The following is a 27230-nucleotide window of genomic DNA, read 5'->3' on the forward strand; positions in this document are numbered from 1 at the left end:
TTTTTAATTTCAACATCACTTGCAATCATTTTACAGATGTTACAGGATGTGCTTTCTAACACCCTTTCCTCAACATCAGGTGTTATGCTTCTGGACCTCCCTGCTCGTACTCCATGTGCAAAGTGCCCATGTTCTCTAAGGCGTTGATGTACCCTGATGAATGTGCACCTGTTGGGCTGGCTTCGGTACAAACATGCAGCCTCTAGTGCACTGCTGTTGGCTTTATCATAGTGAAGTGCATGTCCGCATACTCTTCGTTGCTGTAACCTCTTTCCACGTTGACTATCCTTTGACAAGTACTAGTATGCCTGCTACATCTCAGAGCATCGAGAGAGGGGGGAAATGGAGAGAGCTCTCCGTTACCCCTAACTTAAACAAACAAGTCACTGGTAGATCCCAACTCTGTACAGTTCACCTTGTCAGTGGTGGATCCCAACTAGAAATGTGCAAATATCTCAAAAATGATTCAGTTAAGGACCCATGTTTACTAGGCTTTTTTTGCATATTGTAGTCTTGCACCATCGGACTTCTTCTTGTTTCCTTCTCTCAAATCATTTCTTTGGGGGACCCACTTCGCTGATGACGAGACACTCATTTCTGCAATAGAGTCATTGGTTCAAAGACCAACCTCACCACTTCTACAAAAACGGTATCTGTAGCCTCATCCATTGATGGGAAAAATGTATAAATCTGCACCGTGGCTATGTAGAGAAGGACTAAAAACTTGTGCCAAGAATCAACAGGCTACCACCTCTGCAGCTAGGTCAGGGTGATTCTTTATTGAACCACCCTCGTAAATATATATATATATATATATATATATATATTTTTTTTTTTTTTTTCCATAGAGTACCTAGTAATTAAAATAATTTATAATTATATACAAACATTATTTGATTAAAAAAAACCTGATCACAAGTTGCCACTCTTCCAAGTACAACTGGCAACAATAAAATTAAATGAAAATGTGTACCCTTTATGAGCTAGATTCGAGCTTGTTGGATTATAGAAACTCAGTGTAAAAATTGTGTATTGCGAATTTATATTTATCACAAGCATATAGGTTTATTTAGTATTGTTAAGTCTCTAACAAAAATCACATAACACTGTTTTGTGAATGCATATATAATTTTTCAATACTCAAATTTCAGTCCATTCCTGAGGTGGTAGCAGATATGATACATGAAAACTATAACAGGCTATGGTTCCACCACCCACAAGCAGATCGTGTTTATTCAGCACTTTTGGATCAAATTGGATATCAGGTACTTCGGACAAAGTTAATGGAATTTCGGTATGTTTTCCCCAGTGAAGACCAGTATAAAGGTAAGGAAATAATACTTGCCTTAAAAAAATTATTATATGGAATAATATCGTTTGGATGAAGCAAGAAATTAATTCCCTGTATGTTTCAATAAATGTGCTGCAACATTTTTGATGCCATAATGGGAAAAAAAAAAAAATCACCACTAAAACCCTTGTGCAACTCACAGCACCTGTACCAAATATGTTATGTAGTTTTAATTACTGAATAGTTATGATCTGGATCAATTTATTTTGCAATTTAAAATAAAATTATCTCATGGTAACATTTACTGTATTTTTTTTTTTCATAATGTAGTGGCTTATATGGATGGGGGAGAAGGTTTAATATTAAAGGCTAAAGGAAAGTCAGTAGGTTTGCAATGAGAATAAATATTGAAGTACGAGATAGACTAAAACTAGGGAGCAAGTATAAGTATTTTGGAAACCTAATGGTAGACTAAGCAAAGAGAAGCAGAGAAATAAGAATAGCAGTGAACACAAAAGCTTTTGAGATGTGAAGAATATTATGAGGGAGGTAATGAAATAGTATGTTTTGAGATGTAAGTATGGCAGATGATAGAAAAAATGAAGTGGTTTAGAGAAGAGATGTTTGAAATAATCAGCAAGAGAAAAATTGGATTGGAGATGAGATCAGTTGCAGATAGGAAAATATGGAATAGTTGGGTGTTGTGTATTGTGTGTAGACCTGCTCTTGGTAGAACACAGATAATGAATGAAATATTAACTAGTATAATATTACAGCTGTATTTATCTCTTTCTATAAAACCCATCCAATGCTGCTATTAAGCATGGACATTGTTCAGTCAAAGCTAAGGTGTGCCATGGAAACCATGGTGAAACAGCTAGTTTTTTTAGAAATATGCCAAATACATTCCAAAGTTGTGTTAGTGAAACAGGTTTTTTCTTTTTTTAAATAACTACTTGGCAACCCAACCTGCTATGCAGATAGCACCTTAGATTTTCCACTGAGCTGTTTGCTTTAGTGATATCTGCCCATTGACCACTGATATTTCACCTGTCACTTTAATAATTTTGGTGCATAATTTTATTTGTTAAAGTTACAATTCTGCCTCACAACTGCTTAGCAGACCTGATGTTAGCAGGCCAAGTGGTCAACACAGGACTATAGTATACTATGGCTAAAGTCCATGTGACTACTCCATTCCATAATATGCTTGTATTCTCTATCTTATGAGCTCATCTGCCCTTAACACAATTATCCTGGAGAATAAATAGAATATTTATTTATTTTAAATTTGTGCCATGAGTTGTTCCTCCACAGCATATTCAAGAATATGCTTATGAGTAACCATGGAGCAATGATTAGAAAGAAATTTTAATGCAAATAGTATCATCATCTTGGAATATCTTCTGAACCTATCCAAAATATTGCTTTATAACTTAAAGGATTGATTCAAGAAATTTACCAGTTCAATAATCATTTCAGAATGTCTAAAATAACCAGACTGATCCTCAAATATTTGGTGTGAAAAAATATGCCAAAACTGGTAATTGTGTAAACCTGTGAATTCATTTACCAACAGAAATTTGCTAAATTAACAGAGAAATTCATTAATCCAACTTAAAAAAAAATCATGCCCATGATATTGGGTTAGATTACGATTTTCTCAAACAGTCCTGGGAGTAGCATCAAAGTGAATAATAATTGATTGGTAAATTTTGGCTAGCGAGCCACTATTGGAAAAATAATTGCTGCCATAGTCAGGAATTGATTAAGCTACGTATAAGTAAGCTGCTTGCATAGAAGGCTAGTTTGTAGTTATTTTATTTTTAAACAGCCTCTGTGAAGAGAAGTGTCCTTATTGCAATAATTTAATAACTGCATTAGAAATAACAAAGGAACTTTTTTTTGGGAGTCAGAAATGAAAAATTAAAACAATTAATTTACTAACATTTACAAATGGCAGTGTAAATTAAATGCATTGTAATGGATAGTTGTTTTACTCTGATAGAGATTGTTTTTGAGCAAATTTAAAAGAATGAATGGGGAGTTTGAAATTAATTTTCTGGAGTAAGGTCTAAGAAGCAATTTTTTTTTTTTTTTTTTTTTTTTTTTGCATAAAACTGGAACCTGGAAAGAGATTACGTGAGTTCAAATTGCAAAATTTTTAATAATTATATAAAAGATATTTTTTGTCTGTGTGATACTTTGTTGTTCAGTAATACCCACAGTCCAGTGACTATATAAATATATTTGAACAATAGTACTAGGAGTAGTCAGGAGTGGGAGTGCAGTAGCACACACTCTTTGAGTAGACCGGGGTTCAAGCCCCTGACTGTAAATACAGTTGATCTGGCAACCCACACTGGCCCAGTGTGGCAGATTATGGTCCATTTCCCTCAGCATTAATTGTTGAGGAGTCTTCCACCCTGCAGTTGGTTGATAATGGCTGCAGATTTTAGTAGATCAGGTTAAGGTGAACTTATCACTCTTATACCGAACAACCTGTAGAAGCTTCATTCTGATGGTAAGCTGGGTGTTGGTGTGAAAGTATGCTACCATCAGGAAATTAATTCCAAAACGTTTCTCCTTTTGGATCTTTGGGTGGATATACTTGGACACTTCATCTGTGTATGAAGCTATTCTTAGTCACTAGCCTATGCTGACAATCAGTGTTTATACCCTTATTTTTTTTTTAATAAAGCACTACAATGAATTCATATATAAAGGTATTTTGTCATCATTATTTTCTTTTTAAGAAAATGCAAACTGCATGATTGGCATGGCATATACTTTATCAAAGAGACGGAAACAGTCATCAGAGAGCTTCTTACAGCATCCAGCTTTTTGTTTGATAAGAGGCATGGATAAAACAGAAGAAAATTCTCACTCAATGCATTCTAGATGTTAACAAACTTCATATGGTATTTGTGTGTGCTACCGTAACCAAATCTCCGATGTTTCAGGTGTTCCCGTTACCACCTACTATATGTAAACTTACAATCAGCACAACAATAGTCTTTATTCACAGATGAAGGCTATCTGAGATAACTGGAGATGAAAGGAATCATAAGGCCTGTCTAGACTTTTAATATTAAAACCGACTTTACAGATGCAAAAGTTATGACACATTAAGAGATTCACACACATCCAAAGATAATTCAACATAACCAGATTGTCTGTGAATGTGACCTTTGCTGTGGCCAGACAAATTGAAGGCATCTCACTATTGAATTAATGATGCTTGTCCTTCAATGATGGTGGTTGCAGAAGGGGTGTAAAGTATACAAAACCACAATAAAAAAAATTAATGTACACAGTGCATTACATTTCATATCTTAAATTAAATTTTTTTTTCTCTTTTCTGTAATTATAAAGTGAAAAGTAAATAGCATTATTTCCTTATCAATTAATTACTAAGATTAACTTTACAGAACACCTAAAACGCTGAAGTTTTATGTTCTCTAAACTTAGCTGTTCAGTTTAATTACAACTGTATAATATTTATTAATTTCCTCTGTTGTGCTACTTTTTTTTGCAGCCTCTTCTCTCTCTCTCTCCTTCCCCCTTTTCACAAGCGATATCATGTTCTTGAGTCTTACACAACAATACACGAAGTGTGTATGGACTATCTAAAATTAACAATACTGCATTAAAACTACATTTAATCCACAAATTTCTCTTTTCCATATAGTTTGTATGGAAAAAAGAAATAATAATTGCTGGATTTCTATTTGTCTAATTTTAATGAAATTTGAAATGGCTTGACAAATATCGTTAAAAGCCAAATATAAAATTTCACGAACATCCGTACACTGGGAGTCCCTCTGTTTCGTGCAAACGGATGGACAGGGTGAAGACAATCAGTGCAAATATACCTAAAAAAACACTTCCGATCCTTTCGTAACATTCAAAATGTTTTAAGAACATTCTTAAGGTTGAAACAACAGCAATAAAATTTTAAATGCAGTGACTGTGGATCCAATCCCAGTGCTGTTGTAGTAAACTTCCCCTGCCATCACACAGTGATGTTTTTGCAAACTGGTTTAAATATGCATTCTTGGCACTTAGAACTAGTTAGCAGTGGCAAGAAAGCAAGCTTATACAGCATCAGCCAAAACACACACACACACACACACACACTTTGGCCAGTATCCCTCTGAAAAATTTAAAATACTTACAAGTGGAAGTTGATTCCAGCAATTAATTACTCTCTACCTGAAAGTAAATTTTTTTTTACTGATGCTCTATAATGGGAACCCTCTTCCAATTTAAATTTGTCCCTCTTCATGTTAGCTAAGGAGTAAGGATGCTATGAGTATTTAGTTTATGCAACCTGTTTAAGGCTTAAACTCTTCAAGCAGATCTCACAGAACTCGAGTGGTTCTTCTTGACAAGGTACTCCTTGCCCCTGACTAAATCTTGTTTTTCTCTGCATTCTTCCTAAAATGAGACCTCAAGACTTTACATGTATTCAAGGTGCAGGCTGACCATTGCCGTGTACAATGGAATAATCACTACTTTATCTCCTCTGGCAAAATTTCTGTACTTCATTGATATAACTGTGTGAGCTGTCCTAGCAGTCTGCACTGTCAGAGAGAACTTTGTATCATCCTGTAAAATTATTCTTACGGCTTTTTCATTTTCCTCTGTGAAAATGGACATAGTAACAAAGGAACTGTGTGCAAAAAATAATTTTGATATATACTGAGATTTCAGAAAAGTTTTCGATATCACTGCATATAAAGGACCTACTATACAAATTGGAGCAGTGTGCCAGTAAGGGAAAGTTGCTAATGTGGATAAGGGATAGTTGAGTAGGAGAATCCCAGGGGCTCACATCTGGTGAGTATGGGCTTGGCACACCCAGGGTCCTGAGCTGGATATCATCATTCTTCTCTTTCTTGGTGATTCCCTTCTACTTCTCTCTCTCTCTCTCTCTCTCTCTCTCTCTCTCTCTAATGGTAATTCAGGAATTTTTTATTTTTCTTTGGCTGGTGCAGCATAAGCCTCAGGTTTCCTTGTACCAGGTAGCTAATAATAATAAGACAGAATGGTTATCCATGGGCACTGCTCTTCTTGGACTAATGTTATTAGCAGAGTCTCCCAGGGCTCAGTACTGGGGCTCATTGTTGTTTTCTATATTTATTAATAATTTTCACATGACATGAAGGTTGAAGAGTAGGGTATGCTACTGCAAGAAAATCTAGACAAATTAGGAGGATGGACCGAGAAATGACAATTGAAGTTAAATATTGACAAATGCAAGGTATTTCATATGGGGAACAGCAATCCCAGATTAATGTACCAGTTGATACCACATTCAGGGCAGTGGAGAATGAAAAACATCTGAAAGTAATTGTGCAGACACGCTGCCAGGTCAGCTCATGGTGTTTTATCAATAATATGCAGAGTTAGCAGGGATAGGGAGGTGATAATCCCTTTGTATAAGGCAATGGTTAAGCCATATCTTGAATACTGCATAGAAGGATGGAAGACTCATTTTATGAAAGATGTGAATCTGTTGGAACGGGTGCAGGGTATTCACCCGTTCCAACAGAATGAGTGAATACCCTGCAAAAAGTAAAAAGCAAAAAGATTCTAACAACGAAAGTCTTCAGTTTGTCAAATACAGTCTTTGGTGACTAATCATCTGTGAGCAGATCTGTTTGAGGTGACTGGATTGAGTAAGCTCAATGTTGATGGAATCTTTCCTCTTGCTTAGACTACACACATGAGGAGACATAAATACAAATTGAGGAAGGATGGTTGCAGCTCTGTATGTCAGAACAAACTCTCATCTGGTGTTGTGGAGGTGGATAGTTTGAATAAATCAAGGAAGAACTAGATATCATTAATAAATATTTAAAACAGTAAAAGGTCCAACACTGAGCCCAAAGGTATTCTAGTACTAATAATGTCTTATGAAGAGCCAGTGGCCATTAACAACTACTTTGCATCATTTAAATACCTTTTATTCATAGCAGTAAATTGCTCCAATTCCACTGCTCTAATTTGTACAGCAATTGTTCATGTGGAATAGTGTTATAAGTTTTACTTAAATCTAAGCATATACTGTCAAAATTATTATTTTTTGCATCTGGTCCCATTGTGATTACCTCCCAGTAATTGATTGGATTGGCCAGACAAGATCAGTCCTTAATAGATCTATGCTGTTCAGCTGATCCTACATTATTTCTTTAACTACTGGTGCCATTATTTTTCCCTGGCACAGAAGTAAAGCACATGGGGCTGTAATTACTCATTTCACCCCTTAACACCTATTTCCCCTTTGTAATGGGAGAGACATTTGTACACTCCTGCCTACAGGGATCTCCTCTAAATCCAAGGATGCTTTCATAATTATTGGTAAAGTTTGCTTACCTCATTTTCTGCTTCTTTTATTAAAAGCACTAAAAAAAAAATTAACTGCATAATATGAGAGATTCCAAACAGCATATGGGGAGCAGCAATCCCAGATTAATGTACCAGTTGTGTGATACCACACCCAAGGCAGTCAGTAGTTTAAACTCAATAAAAATTTACGGCTAAAAGCCTCAGACCATGTAAAACTTACTAGACATACAAGTTAGTGCCTTGCATCAAGTCTGTACATAGTAAGTCAACTGTAGTTTTCCATAGTGAGGATTTTAGCTGTAAATTTTTGAGTTTAAGCTACTGTACACTGTTTGGCATCTCTCATATTGTGGAATTAATTTCACAATGAGTTGTCAGTCGTTATAACACCAGGTACCTGCCCACCCACCAATGAAGGGCCAAGTAGCCCTGAAATGGCAATCTGGGTGGTGGTATCCACTGACAATAAGTAACGACAGTCTTCTCTATTATTAAAGCATTATTTATTCGAAGTATAACGAACAGGCAACTTGTGAAGGCAATTCACAATATGAGATGTGAATAAAATGATGCTATGTAATTAACTTCAGTGGACTTACTACATACAGACTTGATGCAATACATATATATAGGTTGTATAATATTTTAATATTAATTGTGCACAGTAGCTAGTTGCTGAAAAGCAACTAGCTCCTATTAGTTCCATTAATAAATCACATGTTTCTTTGTACTGCATTCCTCTGTTACAGTAACCAGTAAACTGCTTCTCCAGGAAAATAGTAAAATTCTAATCCTTAAAAGGTCTAATCCTTTCTTCACCCCTAGGTGAGGGACATTCAACTCTTTCCCCCCCATGCTTTATGTACAAACTTATCATTATTCCAAGAAAGGATTCCCTTATATGTCTCCTGCCCAACTGTAGAGATAATGGCTGGCTGGTACTCTTGCTTTTACTATACTTTAAGATAGCTTTGCTGAGTTAATGGAATGGTGTGCACTGTTATAAATCTCTAAATAATTTGTAAAGCAGAATTTTTCTTTTTCTAACAAATAACCTCTTTTTTTTTATAGCTACCATTCTAAAAATCATTGGGGTTAAAATTTCTGGCATAATGTTAAAACCCGTATATTCGTCTTTACTGTTTCCTTCTCTATTCTTTTTTGAATGCCTTGTATTTTTAATGAATATTGTAATTGTGAATTATATTCTGTTTATGTAGGAAAAATATAAATACCAAATGGTGATTGTTCTTTCTGTTCCTTGTCTAATAATGAAAGGTGCAGCAAGAGTAATTTACTTTATATAGATACATGTTAAGAATAAATTCATAAAAAAACTAGATTGTCATTGAAAATTTTACAATCAAATGAGGCAATGGTTATCATTTATAACATTATAGTAGAAGTTTGGGCAAAAGCCTCAGGTTGTACATAGCAGTAAGTAAACTAGGTTTGCTACAAATACATCACGCTCACACTGTGGAGGCATTTTGCCATGAGTTGTTTTAGTATTGCACACAATTTAAATAAAAAGCACTTCTCCAGTGGAGAAGTATACTACTATTTATTTAAAAATGTATGGCATATTTTAAATAAATTTTATATCAATTTCTACATGAAAGCTCTTGAATAACAGATTTGATTTACTTGTAGAATGTGTGAAGACTCTATTTTGCAAAGTGATTGATAAGATACCCGATGAGAAGAAGAATGCTTTCCTAAAAGAGCTATTTAAGATTTCTATGAAAAAAGCCAAAAAATCAGGAAATGGAAAATATTCATGGACAGTCAACTATGCTATTGTTCTAGCTCAGAGGCCAGCATTATGATCCACTTTTTTAAAGACTGGTAAAATTCACTTGCATTTTTATTATCAGTATTTACTAAGTCACTCAGTACAGATCTTGAAATCATATTTGCCAGATATGTAATCAGTAGATTATTAAAGTTCCTTGTTACTGTTTATGTATTCTATAGGGCATCAAACAGCTTCTTGTTTAACAAATTGCAGTGGGAGCAAAAACCATCAAAGTTAGGTCTGCTTCTGAATCTGCAAAATGACAAAACAAATTCCTATTAACTTTTCAGAATTAATCTATTTCTTGAGGGGGGTCTTGTATAAATCACCAACATTTGTTCTGGTCACATCACTGAAATCCTTTATTTCTAATTCCACTTCTCATTCATCTAAGCAATGGTTTTCAAAAAATGTACAAAGCATGACTAGGCAATGAAACTTCTGCACCAGAGGCAAGTATTAAGAATTGTTCTGCTGAGGACATGCTTGTGCTGTGTCCCAGGACCAGCCTGCACAATCACTAGCTGCCTTTGCAGATTATAACAATAATCTGTAATACCTGCAAACAAGTTATTAATAAATCTAAAACTGAGAAGTCCAAGAGTAAAAATGTTGCATCCCCTATATATGATGGGATTTAGATCTTTGACCTCAGTGCCTCTCCATTCAGGAAATATCTATACATTTAAGAAAATCTTCCACAGTTGCATTCTGTAGGGAATGCATTATCATCCATTAGGAGCTTACTGTATCCCAAGAAAGTCTAGAACAGAGCTCATGGATTTCATCTGTACACTTCACAGCAATCATAATTTCTCTCTTGAAGATATGGAACTGTGTTCATTAATAAGACTATTAGGCCACCTCTCCATATGAAGGTAGGGTGAAAATCTGTGGACTGTCTGTATTCTATTAACATAACATTGGACAAGTCTCTTAGTTCTGCATGCAGATGTGTCTCTACTGTAGCTTGTGATATCCTGTCATCTCACTATAGCCTGATTAACCTGCCTGCTTTCATCAGGTCAACTACGCTACAGAAATTAACTGTTCATTTGGTGCTAAACAAGTGATAAATGAAACATTACTGGTATCTGTGCTCTTTATCTTTCTATGATAAAGAGTCATATCTATTTAAAGCAACCAAAATTTGCACATTCACTCACTTGCATCAGTTGCTTAATATATTGGCTTTGCATTAACAACAATCCCTTGTGTAGGAATGTAGTGGTCTGAAATGCTGGTGGAAGTGGCTGGTATAAGATTGTATTTTGCGTACGTGGGAATCAGTTTTTCAGTATCTGCACTGAAATCTTTTGGATTTAAAATGTGTGGACAGTACTGTCCCCAGAATCATTCCCCAGGGAATGATTCTGGGGACAGTACGCACAGGTGATAGAATCTTGACAGCAGCCAATATGGTTAAGTGCTCCCATTCTATACCATGAGCCTACCACTGGTTCAGAATTGGTGAAAACCACCCAAAGATCACATGGTGAGAAAGCCACGTGTGTAGTGTGTCTCATCTCATAACACAACATTACAGAGCACAGTAGCCTAGCTAACCACTCAGTATAACATAGGAATAACAAGATTCATCCACACGTACTATTATGCACGTCATGGCTGTCACAGGTATCCATGTTAATTACGAGAGACTGCACCTTACATGGGCACCTCAACACTGGACCACTAACATGTTGAAATTGGTTGCCCGGTCTGATGAATTCTGTTTCCAACTAGATTTCTGTATTTGGAGAAAGCAACATGAGCCCATGGCACCTGGACACACTGGTGTTATGGTGTGGAGACTGGTTTCGTGACATGCCTGGGTCTTCTGATTACTGTTAATGGTTTTATGGGAATGCCTACCTTTCTATCATCACCAACCAAATATACCCCTTTGTGATGACAATGTGCCATGCCACAGGTCCTAGGCACATAACAATGAATTCTCTATCCTCCCAGCTCAACTGAGCATGTTTGGGAACTACGGGAAAGGAACATTTGATGCTACAACCATGCCTAACAATGTGTGGACATTACTGGGTAGCATGGGTAAAAAGGTGGCCCCCACAAGGTATTAGGTAGGTATTGCTAATGCAAAACCAACTCAGTGTATATGCAATGCAATTTTTGCTAATCATAAAGCAAAAATGTTTGACCAGAAGAACATATTCCTGTTTACAGTGGTTAAGATCAGCTACTCCCTCTATTGAAACTCTAGCTTAAAAAACAATCAATTTAATAATTGTTCCAACATTACGTAAAAGATTCAATTTTTAAGTTTATTTTTTTTTTACATGGAGTAACTTACATCAACAAAGGAATAAAAAATTTACAATAATTTTATGCACAAACAAATAACAGTATAACTTTATTTGTCTATTAAAATGGTACATAAGCACCTTGCCAAGGAACAATAAACTAAATCTTCCATATCCATGGAAAGTTGCTTTGAATCTTCGTAAATAATAACATTTGGAGAAGCACAGTTGACTTGTACAAAGTGCTGAGGAATATCACAAGTGAATACCTAACATCTGGATAAATTTTTTTTTTCCCCAGCAGCTTACCCTAAACTATTCAATATTAACACCCACCAAGCTGCTGTAGTAAGGATATAATGAATTTATTTCCTAAATCAATGTAAACATATTTTCTTTATAGGCCGTAATTTTGAAAATGTCCTTTAAAAATTTTTTATATACATAATACTCTTTACCAGGCTTCTAGATTTTAGTAACTTTCCACAGATACAAATTTCAAGAATCGTGATCAAAAAAATTTACATTGTTACTGTACAAATTGTTAGAAAAAGAAATCCATATATATTCAACCTTCCCTATGAATACTGTTATCGAAATAAAAATTCTTGGTTGCCATTTCAAAGAAACAGCCTTTCTTTTTTAAAAGGATCTTATATAGTTTGATGAAATAATCAGTTATAAGTGGTCACTGATATTTAGGAATATTTTAAATAGTAAGAACTCCATTAAAACTTTACCTTGTCATCAGTAATTTAATAAAAAAAAAAAAAAAAAACCTGTACATGTGCAGAATAAAATAATGCTATTATAACTAATTTTCTGTGCTTTAATGACTCTCCTAATCTTAAAATGGTTATTAGAAACCTACGATCTTTACCAAACCTTCTGAAGTAAATTTATTTGTGCCAACTGCTAAGTGAGTTAAATATGTCAAAATCTCTAAAAAGTTGCTATTATTATTGGTTTAATAAAATGAAACTATGGATTTTTTAGGATGGAAAAAAAAAACAAAAAAACTTTACTCCATAAATCTTATCTCATAATGGCATCTTTTCAAGTGTCCTTTTTTCTGAACTCCCTCCACAAAAAAAAAAAAAAAATCAACTTCATATTAGTAATGGCTTTAAAATCCAAATTTCTTTGCTATTAAAAAGTAATGTCTTACATATAAACTATAAATCAAAAAGCTATACTAAGAGCATTCTTATTTTATCTACACGGTGTTATATCTATACAAAACAAAAGAATTAAGGTTCACAGGTTTTTGTTGTTGTTGAAAAAAGTGAGCATCCATACAAATTTCCCTTCCAGTATTGTACAAGTCTTAAATTACACAGACTTCTATAAACTAAACTGTATGATTATTTTAATTAACCAATTAATGAACATAACAAAAAAAAAAAAAAAATGCAAATTTGTCAGAATGAGCAGCATCTGACCCCCCCCCTTTGAGGAACAATAATGTTACTGCATACTATAACTATGATGAAATAAAAAAAAATGCCTTCAGAGGTATCCCAAATGAAGTCTGATAGTCACACTAAAGGGGAAAAAAATATACATTGTAATCACGGGTTAATTGTAAAATGTACATAAATATCAATCTCTAAGACTCTTTCCTGCCTTCCTTTTCATCTTCACTAAAATTTAGCCAACTTTGTTCCACAATAGCAGCTACCCTTTTTTCATATTCTCTTCTGTTTTCTTGATAAAGTTGAGCTGCTAAACTATTTGCTGGACTATTAGGATTAGGCTCATCTAGAAGGGACTGAAATGTTAAATTTTACAAATTACCACCCATTACCAAATTTTGCAAGAAAAACACAATTATCTCTGAAAATAGTTTTATCTATAATCAGGATAACCATAGATGAAATGATTTATTCATTACTCAATCTTAAACTGAGTAAAAACATATGTTTTAGTTTATATTCATTTTCCAATTTGTTATCGTCAAAAAAAGCATTCAAAAATATATTATATACCAATTCTATTGCATCAGTGGTAGCAACTGGTCTGATAGACCTGTTTTCTTTTAAATAAAAAAAGTTTTTTATAATTAAACAAAAAAGAAGAAAAAAAATTAACATGCAACTATCAGTCACCTCTGTTTTGAAGTGCATGAATGTTTTGTCAAATAAATAATACTACCTAAACAAAGGATATCTAACTCCAGAGTAGTAGCAGCAGCCATCCGATGAGAAATGTATATATTTACATTTATACTGAAACCAAACACGGTTATGCAGAAGGTGGAACCTGTCTGTCCGACCTTTTCACATATAATTTGAAATCACTCAAACACACTCAATCGTGTGTGAAGAGCTACTAATCTTGAATTTGCAATTAATGCTCAACGTTTTGTAGAGGGTTTTTCAGACCAGGCACCAACACTGGCTACAGCACAAGTCAGATATAAAATATATTATGCAGTGGCAATGTATAAAAATGTCGAAACAAATAAGGTGTGTATTAGACAGTGTTTTTTACAGTGCAACAAATATGTGCATCTATGGACACCTTGCCTCTCCATAAGTTATAGAGTTACTGCACAAATGCTATGATCCACTCCTTCAGTTTCTGCAGTGTAACAGGATCATTTAATTTATTATCTTTAATGATATTCAAAAGAGAAAAGTCAGGTGGATGAAATCTGGGGATCTTGGTGGCCAAGCAATTTAACCTGCAGAGAAGCATTCATTCAGATAACCAATGGGCCAGAGGCCTCATCTTGTTAAAATAAAAACTTTCACACAGAAATAGCCATTGCTCTAATATTTCTAATTGGACAACTACCGCTGTCGTTAGTTCTTAAGATGTTTTACTATGGCATTGCACAATACACACATTTACTTTCAATGAATCATAGGCAGTTCTGGTGTACTGCATTAACAACTTGTACCAATTTTTATGTCCATAATGACAAAATGTCAGTTCGTCACTAAACACTGATTTTGCTTTGTGAAACTGCAGCACACACTTCACGTGGGTTGGCATTTCGATATTTTGGCAATGTGAGTAATCTCATAATTCACACACAAAAAAAACTAAATTTTGTAATTCTTTATATATTGAATTATTCAAATTAAATATATTGATACATGGCTATATTAACCTCACCCCAAGAGATTCTGGGAGTAAGGCTACTAGAGTTGGCAGAAATTTTTTTTCAGCTTGGCTTGCCCTAATTGATAAAAATAATTGATTCATTTGAACAGAGGAGGCATTAATGATCCAAGAAACAGTTAAAGAAGAAAATGGTGGAAGAGGCAACCCATTGTAAACTTAATTGGTAGTAAACATCAAGGTTATATGCATCCACATTGAGAGCATACATAGGAAAACATGCTAAGAGACACTTCAAGACCTGACCTGCAGTATAACCATTAATTGGTTATAATGGATGTGCAGTAAAATGTAAAATCTATCACTCTACAATCCAGAATTCTACAATTAATGAATGAAATTCAGAACTTTTATCAATGATTGCACTTATCATTAAGAATCCATGCAAAAAAGGGTGAAATTCTCTCTCTCTTTTTGTTCTATCACTTATTGGGGATCTTATTGGTAAACTCTAACTTAGCCCAAGTTGTCCTTGAAAATTACATTTGTGCAGCTGGTCATAAAGTGCAATTGTGAGCCATGACCAGTTTGAAATCACTTTAGAACTGTTGAGTGAAGAGAAATGGAAAATGACAAGTGGAAAATGTATGGTCAAATGTACAGTCAATCCCTTCTATAAACAGTGACTTACTGATGCACACAAACAATTTAATTCCATACAACTATGGTTTCTGTGGGCATTATAACAACACAGTCATAAGACTTAGCTGCTGCAGATGGTTTTTTTTGGTGCATCAGCAACCTAGGCATATTGCACCATTGTATTCTACATCTCTACAAGTGACTTCACAGGCCAATTTGCATGTTGTGTGGGCTGAAAACTCACTGCAGAAAGCCCTCTTCCCTCCACTTAAGATCAACTCCATCCCACACAGGGAGACTCAAAACCAGAGACAAATGGCTAAACCACTATATTGTCATGGGGGACTTTAGCTGCACGACAAGTTATAATGGTGGCAAAACAAAACATGGTGATCTTTGTTATGCAATGTGTGAGAAATTGAATTTCTCCACAGTACATTATTAAAAGTTTGTTCATTGATATTCTAGTAGGCATGCATTTAAAGTTGATATTATAGTACTTATGAAACTGAACTATTATTTACATTTATAACCAATAGCTCTACATGTTAGTCATTATAAATGTTTTCAGTTGCTAGTACTTAATATTCAACAGAATGTGCTTCTCTAAAACATATGAGAAAAGGACTTATTTGGTTGGATAAAAATCTGTCTGTATTTCTGCTGGATTATGGTCATATTATACTTCTGAACTGATTTTATTTGTTTCCATCTACCAAATATTCTGAGAAGGCTGGATGGTTTCCTTTGCAACCAGGATAACATAGCACATTAGTTATGTAACTTTCGGTTTCATGAAGTGACTAAAATGTCCACAATGCATTTAATTGGAGCAGGTTTCATATATACATTCCCGACAAGTGAAGTATCCTGCTTTTAATTAATTTATTTATTTGGGAGTGGGGGGGTTAAGAATCAAGTCTGATGATATTTCAAGGAAAAAGTTTTTAGGGATGGGAACACTAGAAGTATACCAAAGTGGAAGAGAAATTGCTGAAGCAAAAAAGAAATCACCTCTTGTTCACAAAAAAATTTAAAATGATGCATGCCAACTAATGAAATTTGTGTTACCTCAGCCTTTTAAGAACATCATTTTTTGGTGGGAACTTGTGCACCATGCAGTTACATGCAGCAATAAAGTATGTCCTCACCAAACAAAGTACAGAATATTCTCTTCTTGTTTTAGACTGTCCACATCCTTGGTAGAAGAGGAAATTAACTGCACACATATGACACGTGTAACTAAACAATTTGTCTGTGGAAGTACAGCCACTTTTTTTATGATATCTTATCTAGATAAAATCATAAACTTGTCTATTAAATATTCTCATGATTTTAAATGGTTACTTAAATGTTTAAAGGAATTTACCTGTATAGATGTTAGGATAGCCGAAACATCATAAGTTGGACTCCATCGATTTTGAAGTATATCAAGACAAATACTACCATCAGCATACACTGAAATTTTTAGAATTTATTATTGGTTGCAATAAAACAAATTAAAAAATATATAGTTCTTGGAATGGTGGTTTCAAAGTGATTTGGTATTAATACAAATTCCAAGGAATCTGTATTAAACATGGTATAGGCATCAAACATACACAAAATAAGAAATTAGATAGTATGAATCAGAGCTGTAATACTCAATATGTTCTACGTTGATAATGATATTAGTAAATTAATAAGAGGAGTTTACCTCAATATAGTACGTGGAACACTTCCGTATGATACCCTCCAGAAATTAAAACGGAAAAAACGAAAAAATCGACAACTTACCGGTACATTAAAGTAAAATATAAATAATTAAAGTAAATTATAAATAATTAAATAATCAATTTAACACAATTCAAAATCAATTCAAAACAATTAAAATTCAAATTAACGCAATTAAAAGAAGCTAACGAAAATATTCAAAACGATTTTCCTTCCTGAAGCTGACAATGCTTTTCGACCGACTGTCGTGATCTTCGTTAGCTTCTTTTAATTGCGTTAATTTGAATTTTAATTGTTTTGAATTGATTTTGAATTGTGTTAAATTGATTTTGAATTGTGTTAAATTGATTATTTAATTATTTATAATTTACTTTAATTATTTATATTTTACTTTAATGTACCGGTAAGTTGTCGATTTTTTCGTTTTTTCCGTTTTAATTTCTGGAGGGTATCATACGGAAGTGTTCCACGTACTATATTGAGGTAAACTCCTCTTATTAATTTACTAATACAAAATAAGAAAAAAAAGTAAATACTATTTTATTTAAATTACTCAATACGAAACTAATACACCAAATCACTAAACATTCTTATGCAAATGATATTTCTGGTTTGTTTACTGAACCCATCAACAAGCCAAATTACTAGGGGAGGGTTAAATTCTGAAAATCATTATTATTATTACACAAATTTTCTGAAATGATAAATGTGGAATGAAAAAGTTGCTATATTAATAACCAGTCTGTATGAGAAAAGTTATACTGGCTTATCATTTTAGCAAAGTAACAGAAATTATAATATATAATAGTAAAATTTGTCTTATAAATAATTTAATAATACACATTACAATATATTTTTAATAAAATGGGAGTTGAAACTTATTGAGATCAAGAAACATTTACCTAGACTGCTGGAGAGCAGCAGCAGTAACTGCTTTAACATTTTTCTTAGAGAAAAGTTTGCATATATAGAAATAACTTTATGATAGTGAAAGGTGACATCCTTCTAACTCACTGCCATACTCCTGCCGCATTGGATATGATTCAGATAATTTAAAGATAATGTTTAATAAATTAAGGGTTATATATCATTCAGACTAATTAGAATAAATTTTAAAAAATTAATCTGTTATCAAGATTGAGGGAGTGAACTAAATGTAATGCCATATGACAACTGTCTGAACAACCCAACTGTTCCCTAAATTTCCATAAACCGATTTGTTTTTTTTTTTTTGTGAAAGGGGGGGGGGAAGAGTTCACATGCTGCATGGTTAGCTCCACAATCAACAACACATTGTCTTCTTTCAACTGCACATCAGAAATAAAAATTAACTCATTCCCATTTTTTAAATCTAACCAGATTTAACAGTTTCTTTAAGATAAGCTAGGTTCAGAACATTAAAAATGAAAGCAAGGATTGCTTTCATTTTTACTTTCATCTTGCAAACTGGTTACGTTATGTAAACTGATGTTAGCTTTCACTAATTATGAATGACAGCTGGGCATCTCTCATTCTGGAGATGCCTACATCACACAATTGGTTGTATGACATCAGCTATCACTGGTTTCCACTAATTGACTGATAGCTGGGCATTTCCCATTTTAATTAATGAAATCAATAATGTTTGATGAAAATTGTAATGGGGAGAAGCTCAGTGAACACTTATAAATCACAAGGAATGCAATACCTCCTACTGAAAACTGAATTTGTGCCATGAATTGTAAGGGGGATGGGTGGTTTTTGAACATTTTAATATCAGATAAAAATAACGATTAAATAAATTAACCTTTTTATGAAAATAAAGATCTGAGATACTGAGTTTGTCAAAAGCAATAAAACTGAAGTGGGGGGGAGGCTTGGTACTGGCCCTGTTTGAGGACCAGTAGTTAGAATGGAAACAATAGCAATAAGATATACTTTGCCAAGAATAATTACTTCTTGCTGATATCAGATTTTAACATAAAATGATAATAAAAAAAGGACCAAACTCCATATCAAAGCAAGAGTCTGGGAGTCCAAATTTACTGAGCTGGCTCCCAACACTTTCTGATGTACCTACTACTGATGTTGTCAATGAGTTACCCACTGTCCTCTCATTCCACACTCTGCCTCTCTTAACTTATCTTAAACTGTTACATACAGTTAGTTTAGGGAACTGAAGACAAGTTAAAGTTCTTACTTGTGATTTTCAGTTAAAAGAAAACCATTCACTGGGCAGCATAAGGTTTCACAAAACTATAAAGTGATACTGATAGCAGTTTGCATGCCTGCATCAGTTGGCTGTGCAAAAATGCAGTGAGAAGCATGTGGCAGCCACAGGTCAATGACCGCAATCATTGGAGAAACTTCCCATATTACAATACTTAATTTCTATCAAATAAATTTTTAGCAGAATAGCAATTCCTAAATATGTGACAAGCAAATGAAGGTAAGATACAGAGTCATAAATATGAAGATGATTAAATTCAAAGCTATGTTATAGTGGTACTACATGGTGTACTCATATGTTCCAGCATTATGCAAAACTAGTGCTAAACAAGGTTGTTATAAAACGGTATCTGTTGAAATAGATATTTATTATTTGTAAATCCCTTGTAAATCTGTAAACGTTATTGGGCAGATTTGATTGTTATTCAGCTGGTGTATAACACAGAGGCAGTTAACAGATAAATCTAAGAAACATAAGTGCTTGGATGCAGCAAATGAATACTAATCAGTTCACAAAATGTATACAAACATTGGCATACTTAGGTGTTGGTAAAAACTGCATTTTTTTTTTTTAGTTAACATATTTTCTTAGAATGTAATATGAGGTGCTATTTACATGATTGTGATCAATAAAACAGAGATAATGTATTAAAAATTTCATTTTGGAGCAAGCATTTAATGTTTTTATATGGGTCAACCTCCACATAGGATAACAACAGCCTACCTTAGGTTGGGATAGTTGGTACATTATTTTCTGATTTCTTCTTAACCTGAAAAATCAGAAAATTGGTAGCAACTCATTCCAATAGCAAATGGCATAAGCCATTTAAAAAAAAAAAACTCAGAGTTTTTCAGTGCTCAAAAGGCCAATTTAAAATAAAGAAAAATTAAATAAATGCTGATTTTTACCATTTATTTTATTTATTTTTATCATTATTACCATAATGATAGTAATGGATGATTACTACAGTCTGGAGGCTAAGCCTTTAAAAGATTTTGTAATTTTTAAAATGTTTTCACTATTATAGCTACAATAAGCTCTAAAATCCAGCACCTCAACATGGAGTTCTCTAAAATCCAGCATATTTTTTTTTTTTTTTTAAATATACAGTTTTACAAATGATCCAGAAACATTAAGAAAGGAATCCAAAACTTGTATCAACAATCACATTTGTATTTACAAATCCAGATGAAATTTCTCTCTTTATAGGATGTTTGCAGCCAGCAAGATTTAAATTGCAAAGATCATCCAATAATCTTAATTCTCACAACAGAACAAACTTGCCTTTCAACAAGTGGCCCTGGTACTGCACTACTTTCAAAGAGATGTCATCTCCAAATGGTGAACTGGCCATTTGCAAGGCTCAGAGCCAGTTAAAAGAATAACTTAAGAGCTAGTGGAAAGAAGAACAAAAGTAGATCAGGGTATGAAAAAAAAAAAAAAAAAAAAAAAAAAGGGAGCCACATCCATTTGGGTTCCACCTAATAAAGTGGCATGAATAATGGTTATCCATAATCATTAAAATTATGCTACACTTAACCATGTGCATTACATATATATATATATCTGAATTACCCTACTCCAGCAATAATTCTAATAACAATACAGGCGTATTTTACTGATTTCCTCACTACTAAGTATGGTATGTGAATGCAAATATATTGGCAGAGGACAGATTAATTGCTGGTATACACCAGCACCAAATCTGTCCTCTACCAATTCACTCTAGAAGTATAAGTTGAATAATGTATTCAATGCGTTACATTTCAGGTGCATTCATTTCTTTTTTTTTTTTTTTTTATTAACAGAAGTGAAAAGTAAATATAGTTATCTTCTATCAATTAATTACTAAGAGTATAAATTTATAGAATATTTAATAAAACTCTATAGTTTTATGTTCTCTAAACTTAAACCATTCAGTTTAATTGCAACTATATAATGGTTGTTTTCCTCTCGTCTACTATAAATATGTAACATATCACATATATACATATATGTGATATGTTACTTATGCAAAGAACAAAGCATGAAAAACAAAAAAAAAAGGGGGACTGTGTGTGTGTGTGTGAAGCATGCAAAGACTGTCTAATGATAACAATACTGCATTAAAACTACACGTAATCTATGAATTTCTTGTTTTACACAGAAATTGAATAAAAAAAAAAGAAATAATTTCCAAATTTCTATGAAATTTAGAATAGCTTAAAATTTTTAAAATACCCAAATATAAAATTTCATAAAAATACATCTGTTGGAAATTGAGCTGTTACGTGTGGATGATGGACATGAAGAAGACAATGGGCACGTACGTGTGTGTGTGTGTGTGTGTGTGAGAGTAAGTGAAGTGAAGCAATAAAGTTCCTGGACTGGTGCAATAAAAAGAACACAAAGTGAAGGAGTTCAAAAATGGTTTTATTTTTATTCAAAGTAATCATCACCTGACTGAATACACTTATTATACCCCCCTCAACATGGCCACCCATACATAGTGAGATGACCAACCAGTGATGCTGCTGGGCTTTCAGATTAGCATCATTGAGATCCAATGCCCATATCCTGGTTCCAGGATATGGGCATTGGATCCCTGAGTTTTGGTGTGCCCTGTAACCTGTGGAAACTCAGAAAGAGAACCCTGTTGGGTGAGGGAGCCCGGCCCGAACACCACTCGGCTTTTGCTTTGACAAGATGGGAGTTTCTGGACCAACCTGACTGGGATCAACTAGCTGGTGGTTTTTACTGCTAGGATTAATTGCATTCCAATAGGTATGCAATTCAAGACTATAACAATCTAAATGGTTGTTATATGAACTAATGACATACATGGCAGAGAGGAAATATGCATGGGATGTATATAAATTATCAGGCGACACAGAAGCCTATGATAGATATAGTCTGCAATCAAGTCACAAAGCATGTTAGGCAAGCTAAGACAGATTATAAGAAGTCTTCGGCAAAGAAAAACAGCAAAGATTTTTTACTTATGTAAACACTAGAAGGCAGGAGATTAATCATATCGCTCCACTTTATATTGATGGTTCAACTGTTGTTCCTGCTCAGGTTGCTAACAAATTGAATAAGTATTTTTTTTTATGAAAACCCCAAGCACGAGAGGTATTAGAACCTATAGTACTTAGCAACGTGCTTCGGTTGGAGGTTGAGGAGACGAAAGAAGATATTTGTTGACATCAGACTTGAACTTCTGTAGACTGTAATTTTCAGGAAATACATGTGAAGAAAGGTTGTTCCAGAAAACGGCAGTTGAATGAATAAAAGAGGAAGATGAAAAGTTGGTTCTGTGAGTTTGAAGTTGGACAGTAAATGGATGTTGGCTGGTGGCAGTACGTGTTTGGACTGTTTTGAAAGAGAGTGGGAATTATAGAAACCAATTCAGAAGAACAGTGCCCATGGAAGTACAGTATATGTAGAAAAGGCATGCAGCAGAAACAGTACGTCTATGAGACAGAGAGTGGAGAGACTCTGTTAGAGAGGAGTCATTAATTAACCTAACTGCCTTCTTCTGAATGGAATCTAGAAGCCTAAGAAACAGCTGTTTGGAAGAAAAGTAATGCTGAGAGTGAAAGGGAAAACCTAGTTATTTAGATGCAGAGGAAGCAATATTTGTAATGTGCTTGTGCCAAGAGAGATTATAAGTCAGGGCAATCCCCAAAAGAGATATCATTTTGCCTAGAAATCAGAGTGTCACCAAAGATAAGCATAGGAGCAGAAGAATCCTTTTTGCGAGATATAAGACAAGACTGGCTTTTAGAAGGATTGAATTCAACTAAGTTGTCTTTACCCCAGTGGCATATTACCTAGTGGCATATTGAGAATTTGAAGCTGATTGAGCAGGGCAAGGTTTCTCAAAATGGAAAGTGGAATGCAATGTGCTATCGTTGGCAAAACTATGGATAGGATTTCCAGTCAATGGAAGAAGGTCATTAATATACAAGAGGAAAAGAGTGTGGGAAAGAACTAAACCTTGGGGGACACAAGCATTAGCGGAGAAGTTAGAAGACAGAGAGCCATCTACCATCACCCTCAGTGAGTGATCAGAGAGAAAACTGGATAACCAATTACAAAAAACAGGTAATTCCATTTTTAGGCAAACCATAAGATAAAAGCTTGTTTAGAAGACCTTTATGCCAAATATGATCGAAAGCCTTTGAGATTTCAAGAGCAACTGCTTGTGTTTCACAAAACTTTTCCATTGAATTTGTCCATATATGGGTAACATAAGCCAGAATATCACCAGTGGATCGACACTGACGGAATCCATACTGGTGATCATTGATCAGATGGAAGGTTTCTAGGTAGTTTAAGAGTTGGCAGTTAATTGATTTCTCCATTACTTTAGAAAGAATAGAAGTAATTGCAATGAGACTATAGTTGGATGGGAGGGACTTGTCACCCTTTTTAGGAACTGCCTGACTGGATATGAGCAAATTTCCAAGCAGAAGGAAAAACACCTTTGGAATAAGAAAGTGAAAAAAAGGTGACAAAGGACAAAAGGAAACAAAACCTGTTCAGGAGCACAGGTTTTGAGAACAAGTGGAGAAATACCATCAAAACCAGGAGCTTGCTTAGCACCGAGATTCGTCAAAATCCATCTGACATCCTTTTGATGGAAGACCACAGGAGGCATTGAATGGAGTGTATTGGGTATGGCGGGAGGTGTTTTTTACCAAGATCATTAATACACGAGTTGGAAGAAAAATGGGATGCTATCAGGTCCGCTTTATCCTTGGCTGAAGTGTCAACAGAACAATTTGGTTTTGACAGAGGTAGGAGCAAAGATGGGCAAAAGTTGTAGCCAATAGCTTTGACAAGAGACCAAGGTGCTCGGGCTACCATTAGGGCAAGAAGCAAGTTTTCTACTCTTGGCCTGTTCAAAATCTAGTTTGGACTGATTAATGACCAGTTTACAATTATTGCGAGCTTGTGTGTAGGCAGAAAATGAAACTGAAGAATTGGAAACAAGCCAATTACGATATGCAATGTTCTTCTCTTGAACAGCCTTAGCACATTTATTGGAAAACCAAGATTTAGATAAAGGACGAGATTTTAAAGTGGAGTGTGGGATAAAGGATTCCATTCCTACAAGGATAATTTCATTGATACGATCTGAGAAAACGTTACCATCAGAAGTTTTGAAACAGTAATCTTACCAAGAAAAATAAATCTCGCAGGTCATCTCATTTTGCATTCTTGTAATGCCAAACAATACGAGGTTGGGAATAGCAATGAGATAAAGGCTCCATTGGAGAAGAGACAATCACCAAGTTGTGATCTGAGGTACCTAAAGGACCACTCACTTCAACCGTGTACTTAGAATGGTTGTTTGTGAGAAAAAGATCAAGCGTGCTGGCTGTATGATTGGGATTGTCAAGGTATTCTTGTAGGTAAATGAACAATCTGTACAAGGTTATTAGAAATTGCAAAAGCCTCAGCATCTCGACCAGCTGGGTCGGTATGACTAGAAAACGGAAGCCAGTTGGAGTTGTGAACATTAAAATCACCAAGGAAAATTACTTCACTGTTAGGAAAGTTGGACTGGAGAAAGTCAAAGAGCTCCAAGTGTTTAGTGGAGTTGGGAGAACGGTAGAGACAACAGATGAATTTGACACAATGAGGTAGAGAGAGATTTTAAGCAGAGAAGATCGAAAAGAGGAGATTCCAAATTACCAAGTCTCTGACAGGGAATATCAGAATGAACATATGCACAAGTACCACCTTTGAGGCAAAAGGAATCATACAGTGATTAATTTGGGCAACTGAGATGAGCAGTAGTTGAATCAACAGATAACAGATTCTGTCAGAAAAAGTACATTGGCAGACTGATAGTGGAAATGGACATCGTTGAGATTAGAATTGAGACCATGTATATTTATAAAATGAAGTAGGAAGTGTTTGGGATGTTTAGATCTTTTTGCAGATAAGCTTACTCTATTAGTTTGACAATTCATGGTGTATTCAATAGTAAGGAAAAGTTGGGGGTGGGGGGGACATGCTGTATGAAGTAATGAAATTTTTGGATATGGCATACACATGGTAAGAATATACCCAGATCCTTGACATAACGTGGCCTTGACAATGCCCCCTCCCCTGTATACACACTACTCGGACTCCCTCCAGTCACTATCTGGCAGAGTAGAGGTAGCAAGATTATACACTAGCTGATCTGGAAGTTACCAATAGGTTCGGTCCAGTGTACTAACTAGTGGCCAGCCTGCAAACACCGCTTTAGAGCTGTACCCTTGAAATGTAAGGAAGATTGGATCTCACCATGATGTTCATCATAACCTCAAAAGTCATCAGTCATACTGCATGATGGAAGAGATGGGGAAGATGTGACCGGAAGTTAGCTCTGGAGACTAAACCTGGTTTCCACTTCAAGCCTCCAATAAGCAAAGTGGTGGTATTGCACCGGTTGATGAGTGTCATCTACCACCTAGTATTGCTTGGTAACACAGAGGGGTGGCATTCCTCCATGTGGTGTGAGCACCACACCTCAACCCATACCTGGGTGGTCACCCAGTGTGCTTGTGCATGGAGGTTATACCCAGGATGTACGAGGAATTCACGCATTAGGAATTCCTTAGGGAAGTGGATATCACAAATTTATCAAATTATAACAGAGAACTAAATGAATTTGTAATAACTGACAGGAAAGTGGAAGAGAAATTGTTGAAGTTAAACATAAGAAAGGCACCTGGGTGGATGGAATCTATCCAAATTATATTAATGGAGCAGCAAAGGAGGTAAGCAAATCCTTAGCCAAAATTATGAGAGCATCTCTGGATTCAGAAGTCCCTGCAGACTGGAGATGTGCAAATGTATCCCCAATTCACAAAGGAAGATCAAAAGGTGAAACAAGTAGTTAGACCTTTTAGCTTAACTTCTGTTCCAGGGAAAATAATGGAGTCACTGGTTAAAGAAGTAATGCAAGACAATCTATACAGGACTGCAGTTATACTTGAGACACAGCATGGGTTCGTTAAGGGGTGATATAACAAATTTGATTGGATACACCAATGCAGTCACAATGGAACTGGATGGAAAAAAAATAATTTTGATATCATATATTTGGATTTCAGGAAAGCTTTTGATATTGTTTCACATTAAAGACTGCTGTACAAATTCGAGAAGTGTGGCATTAAGGGCAAGTTACTGCTATGGATAATATAACGATTGAGTGGAAGACAGTGTGGTTATCAATGGACACTGCTCTTTGTGGACTAATGTTATTAGTGTAATCCTGCAGGGTTTTGTGCTGGGCCCATTGTTACTTTCTATATTTATTAATGATACTGATGAAGGCATATGGCTAATGACAGTATGCTACTGCAATAGGATCTAGGAAAAACTAGGCAGATGGGCTGAGAAATGGCAATTGAAGTTTAACCTTGGCAAATGCAAAGTACTACATATTAGTAGTAGTAGTAACCCCACAGTAACATCAACTGTGTGGCACTACACTCAGGGTAGTGGAAAATGAAAAAGACCTGGGGGGTAATCGTGCAATCAGATATGAAGTCCTCTGAGCAATGCAGACAGGCTGCCAGGACAGTTTGTGGGGGTTTTGTCAATGATATATATACAGGAATTTTGCTAGCAGTGATAATCCCATTGTTTAAGATAATGGTCAAGCTACATCTTGAGTACTACATACAAGTCTGGCAACCCCATTTTAGAAAAGATATAGAGCTGCTGGAATGGGTACAGAGAAGGGCAACAAGATTGGTGAGGAAAACAATGGGATGCTGTTACCATGAAAGGCTTCAGTTCTGTAAATTGCAGATTCTGGAGATTAGGAACCTTCAAGGTGATCTGACTAATGTGGGTTTGAATGGACTGACCAAGGTGAATGCTGATAGGATTCTTCCTCTT

The 27230-nt window shown here is 34.9% G+C and overlaps 2 protein-coding genes across 2 annotated transcripts in view; one reads left to right on the forward strand and one right to left on the reverse strand.

Annotated features, from left to right (window-relative positions):
* LOC150090921 (4-vinylphenol methyltransferase 1-like) overlaps positions 1 to 10779 on the forward strand; it is a 61651-nt gene extending 50872 nt beyond the window's left edge. Inside the window, exons 2-3 of the mRNA XM_090373495.1 lie at positions 1152 to 1326; positions 9299 to 10779. Coding sequence (XP_090229621.1) covers positions 1152 to 1326; positions 9299 to 9474 — 351 coding nt within the window. The 3' untranslated portion in view covers positions 9475 to 10779. The remainder of the gene's footprint in view (positions 1 to 1151; positions 1327 to 9298) is intronic.
* A 2086-nt stretch (positions 10780 to 12865) lies between these two features.
* LOC150090922 (ubiquitin-conjugating enzyme E2 A) overlaps positions 12866 to 27230 on the reverse strand; it is a 67219-nt gene continuing 52854 nt past the window's right edge. The window contains exons 4-5 of the mRNA XM_090380681.1: positions 16791 to 16879; positions 12866 to 13481 (exon numbers count right to left, since the gene is read on the reverse strand). Of these exons, the coding sequence (XP_090236807.1) occupies positions 13320 to 13481; positions 16791 to 16879 (251 nt within the window). The 3' untranslated portion in view covers positions 12866 to 13319. The remainder of the gene's footprint in view (positions 13482 to 16790; positions 16880 to 27230) is intronic.

This window comes from Mastigoproctus giganteus, chromosome 1 (genome assembly GCF_048544385.1).
Source record: "Mastigoproctus giganteus isolate SK-2022 chromosome 1, ASM4854438v1, whole genome shotgun sequence".
NCBI classification, from domain to species: Eukaryota; Metazoa; Arthropoda; class Arachnida; order Uropygi; family Thelyphonidae; genus Mastigoproctus; species Mastigoproctus giganteus.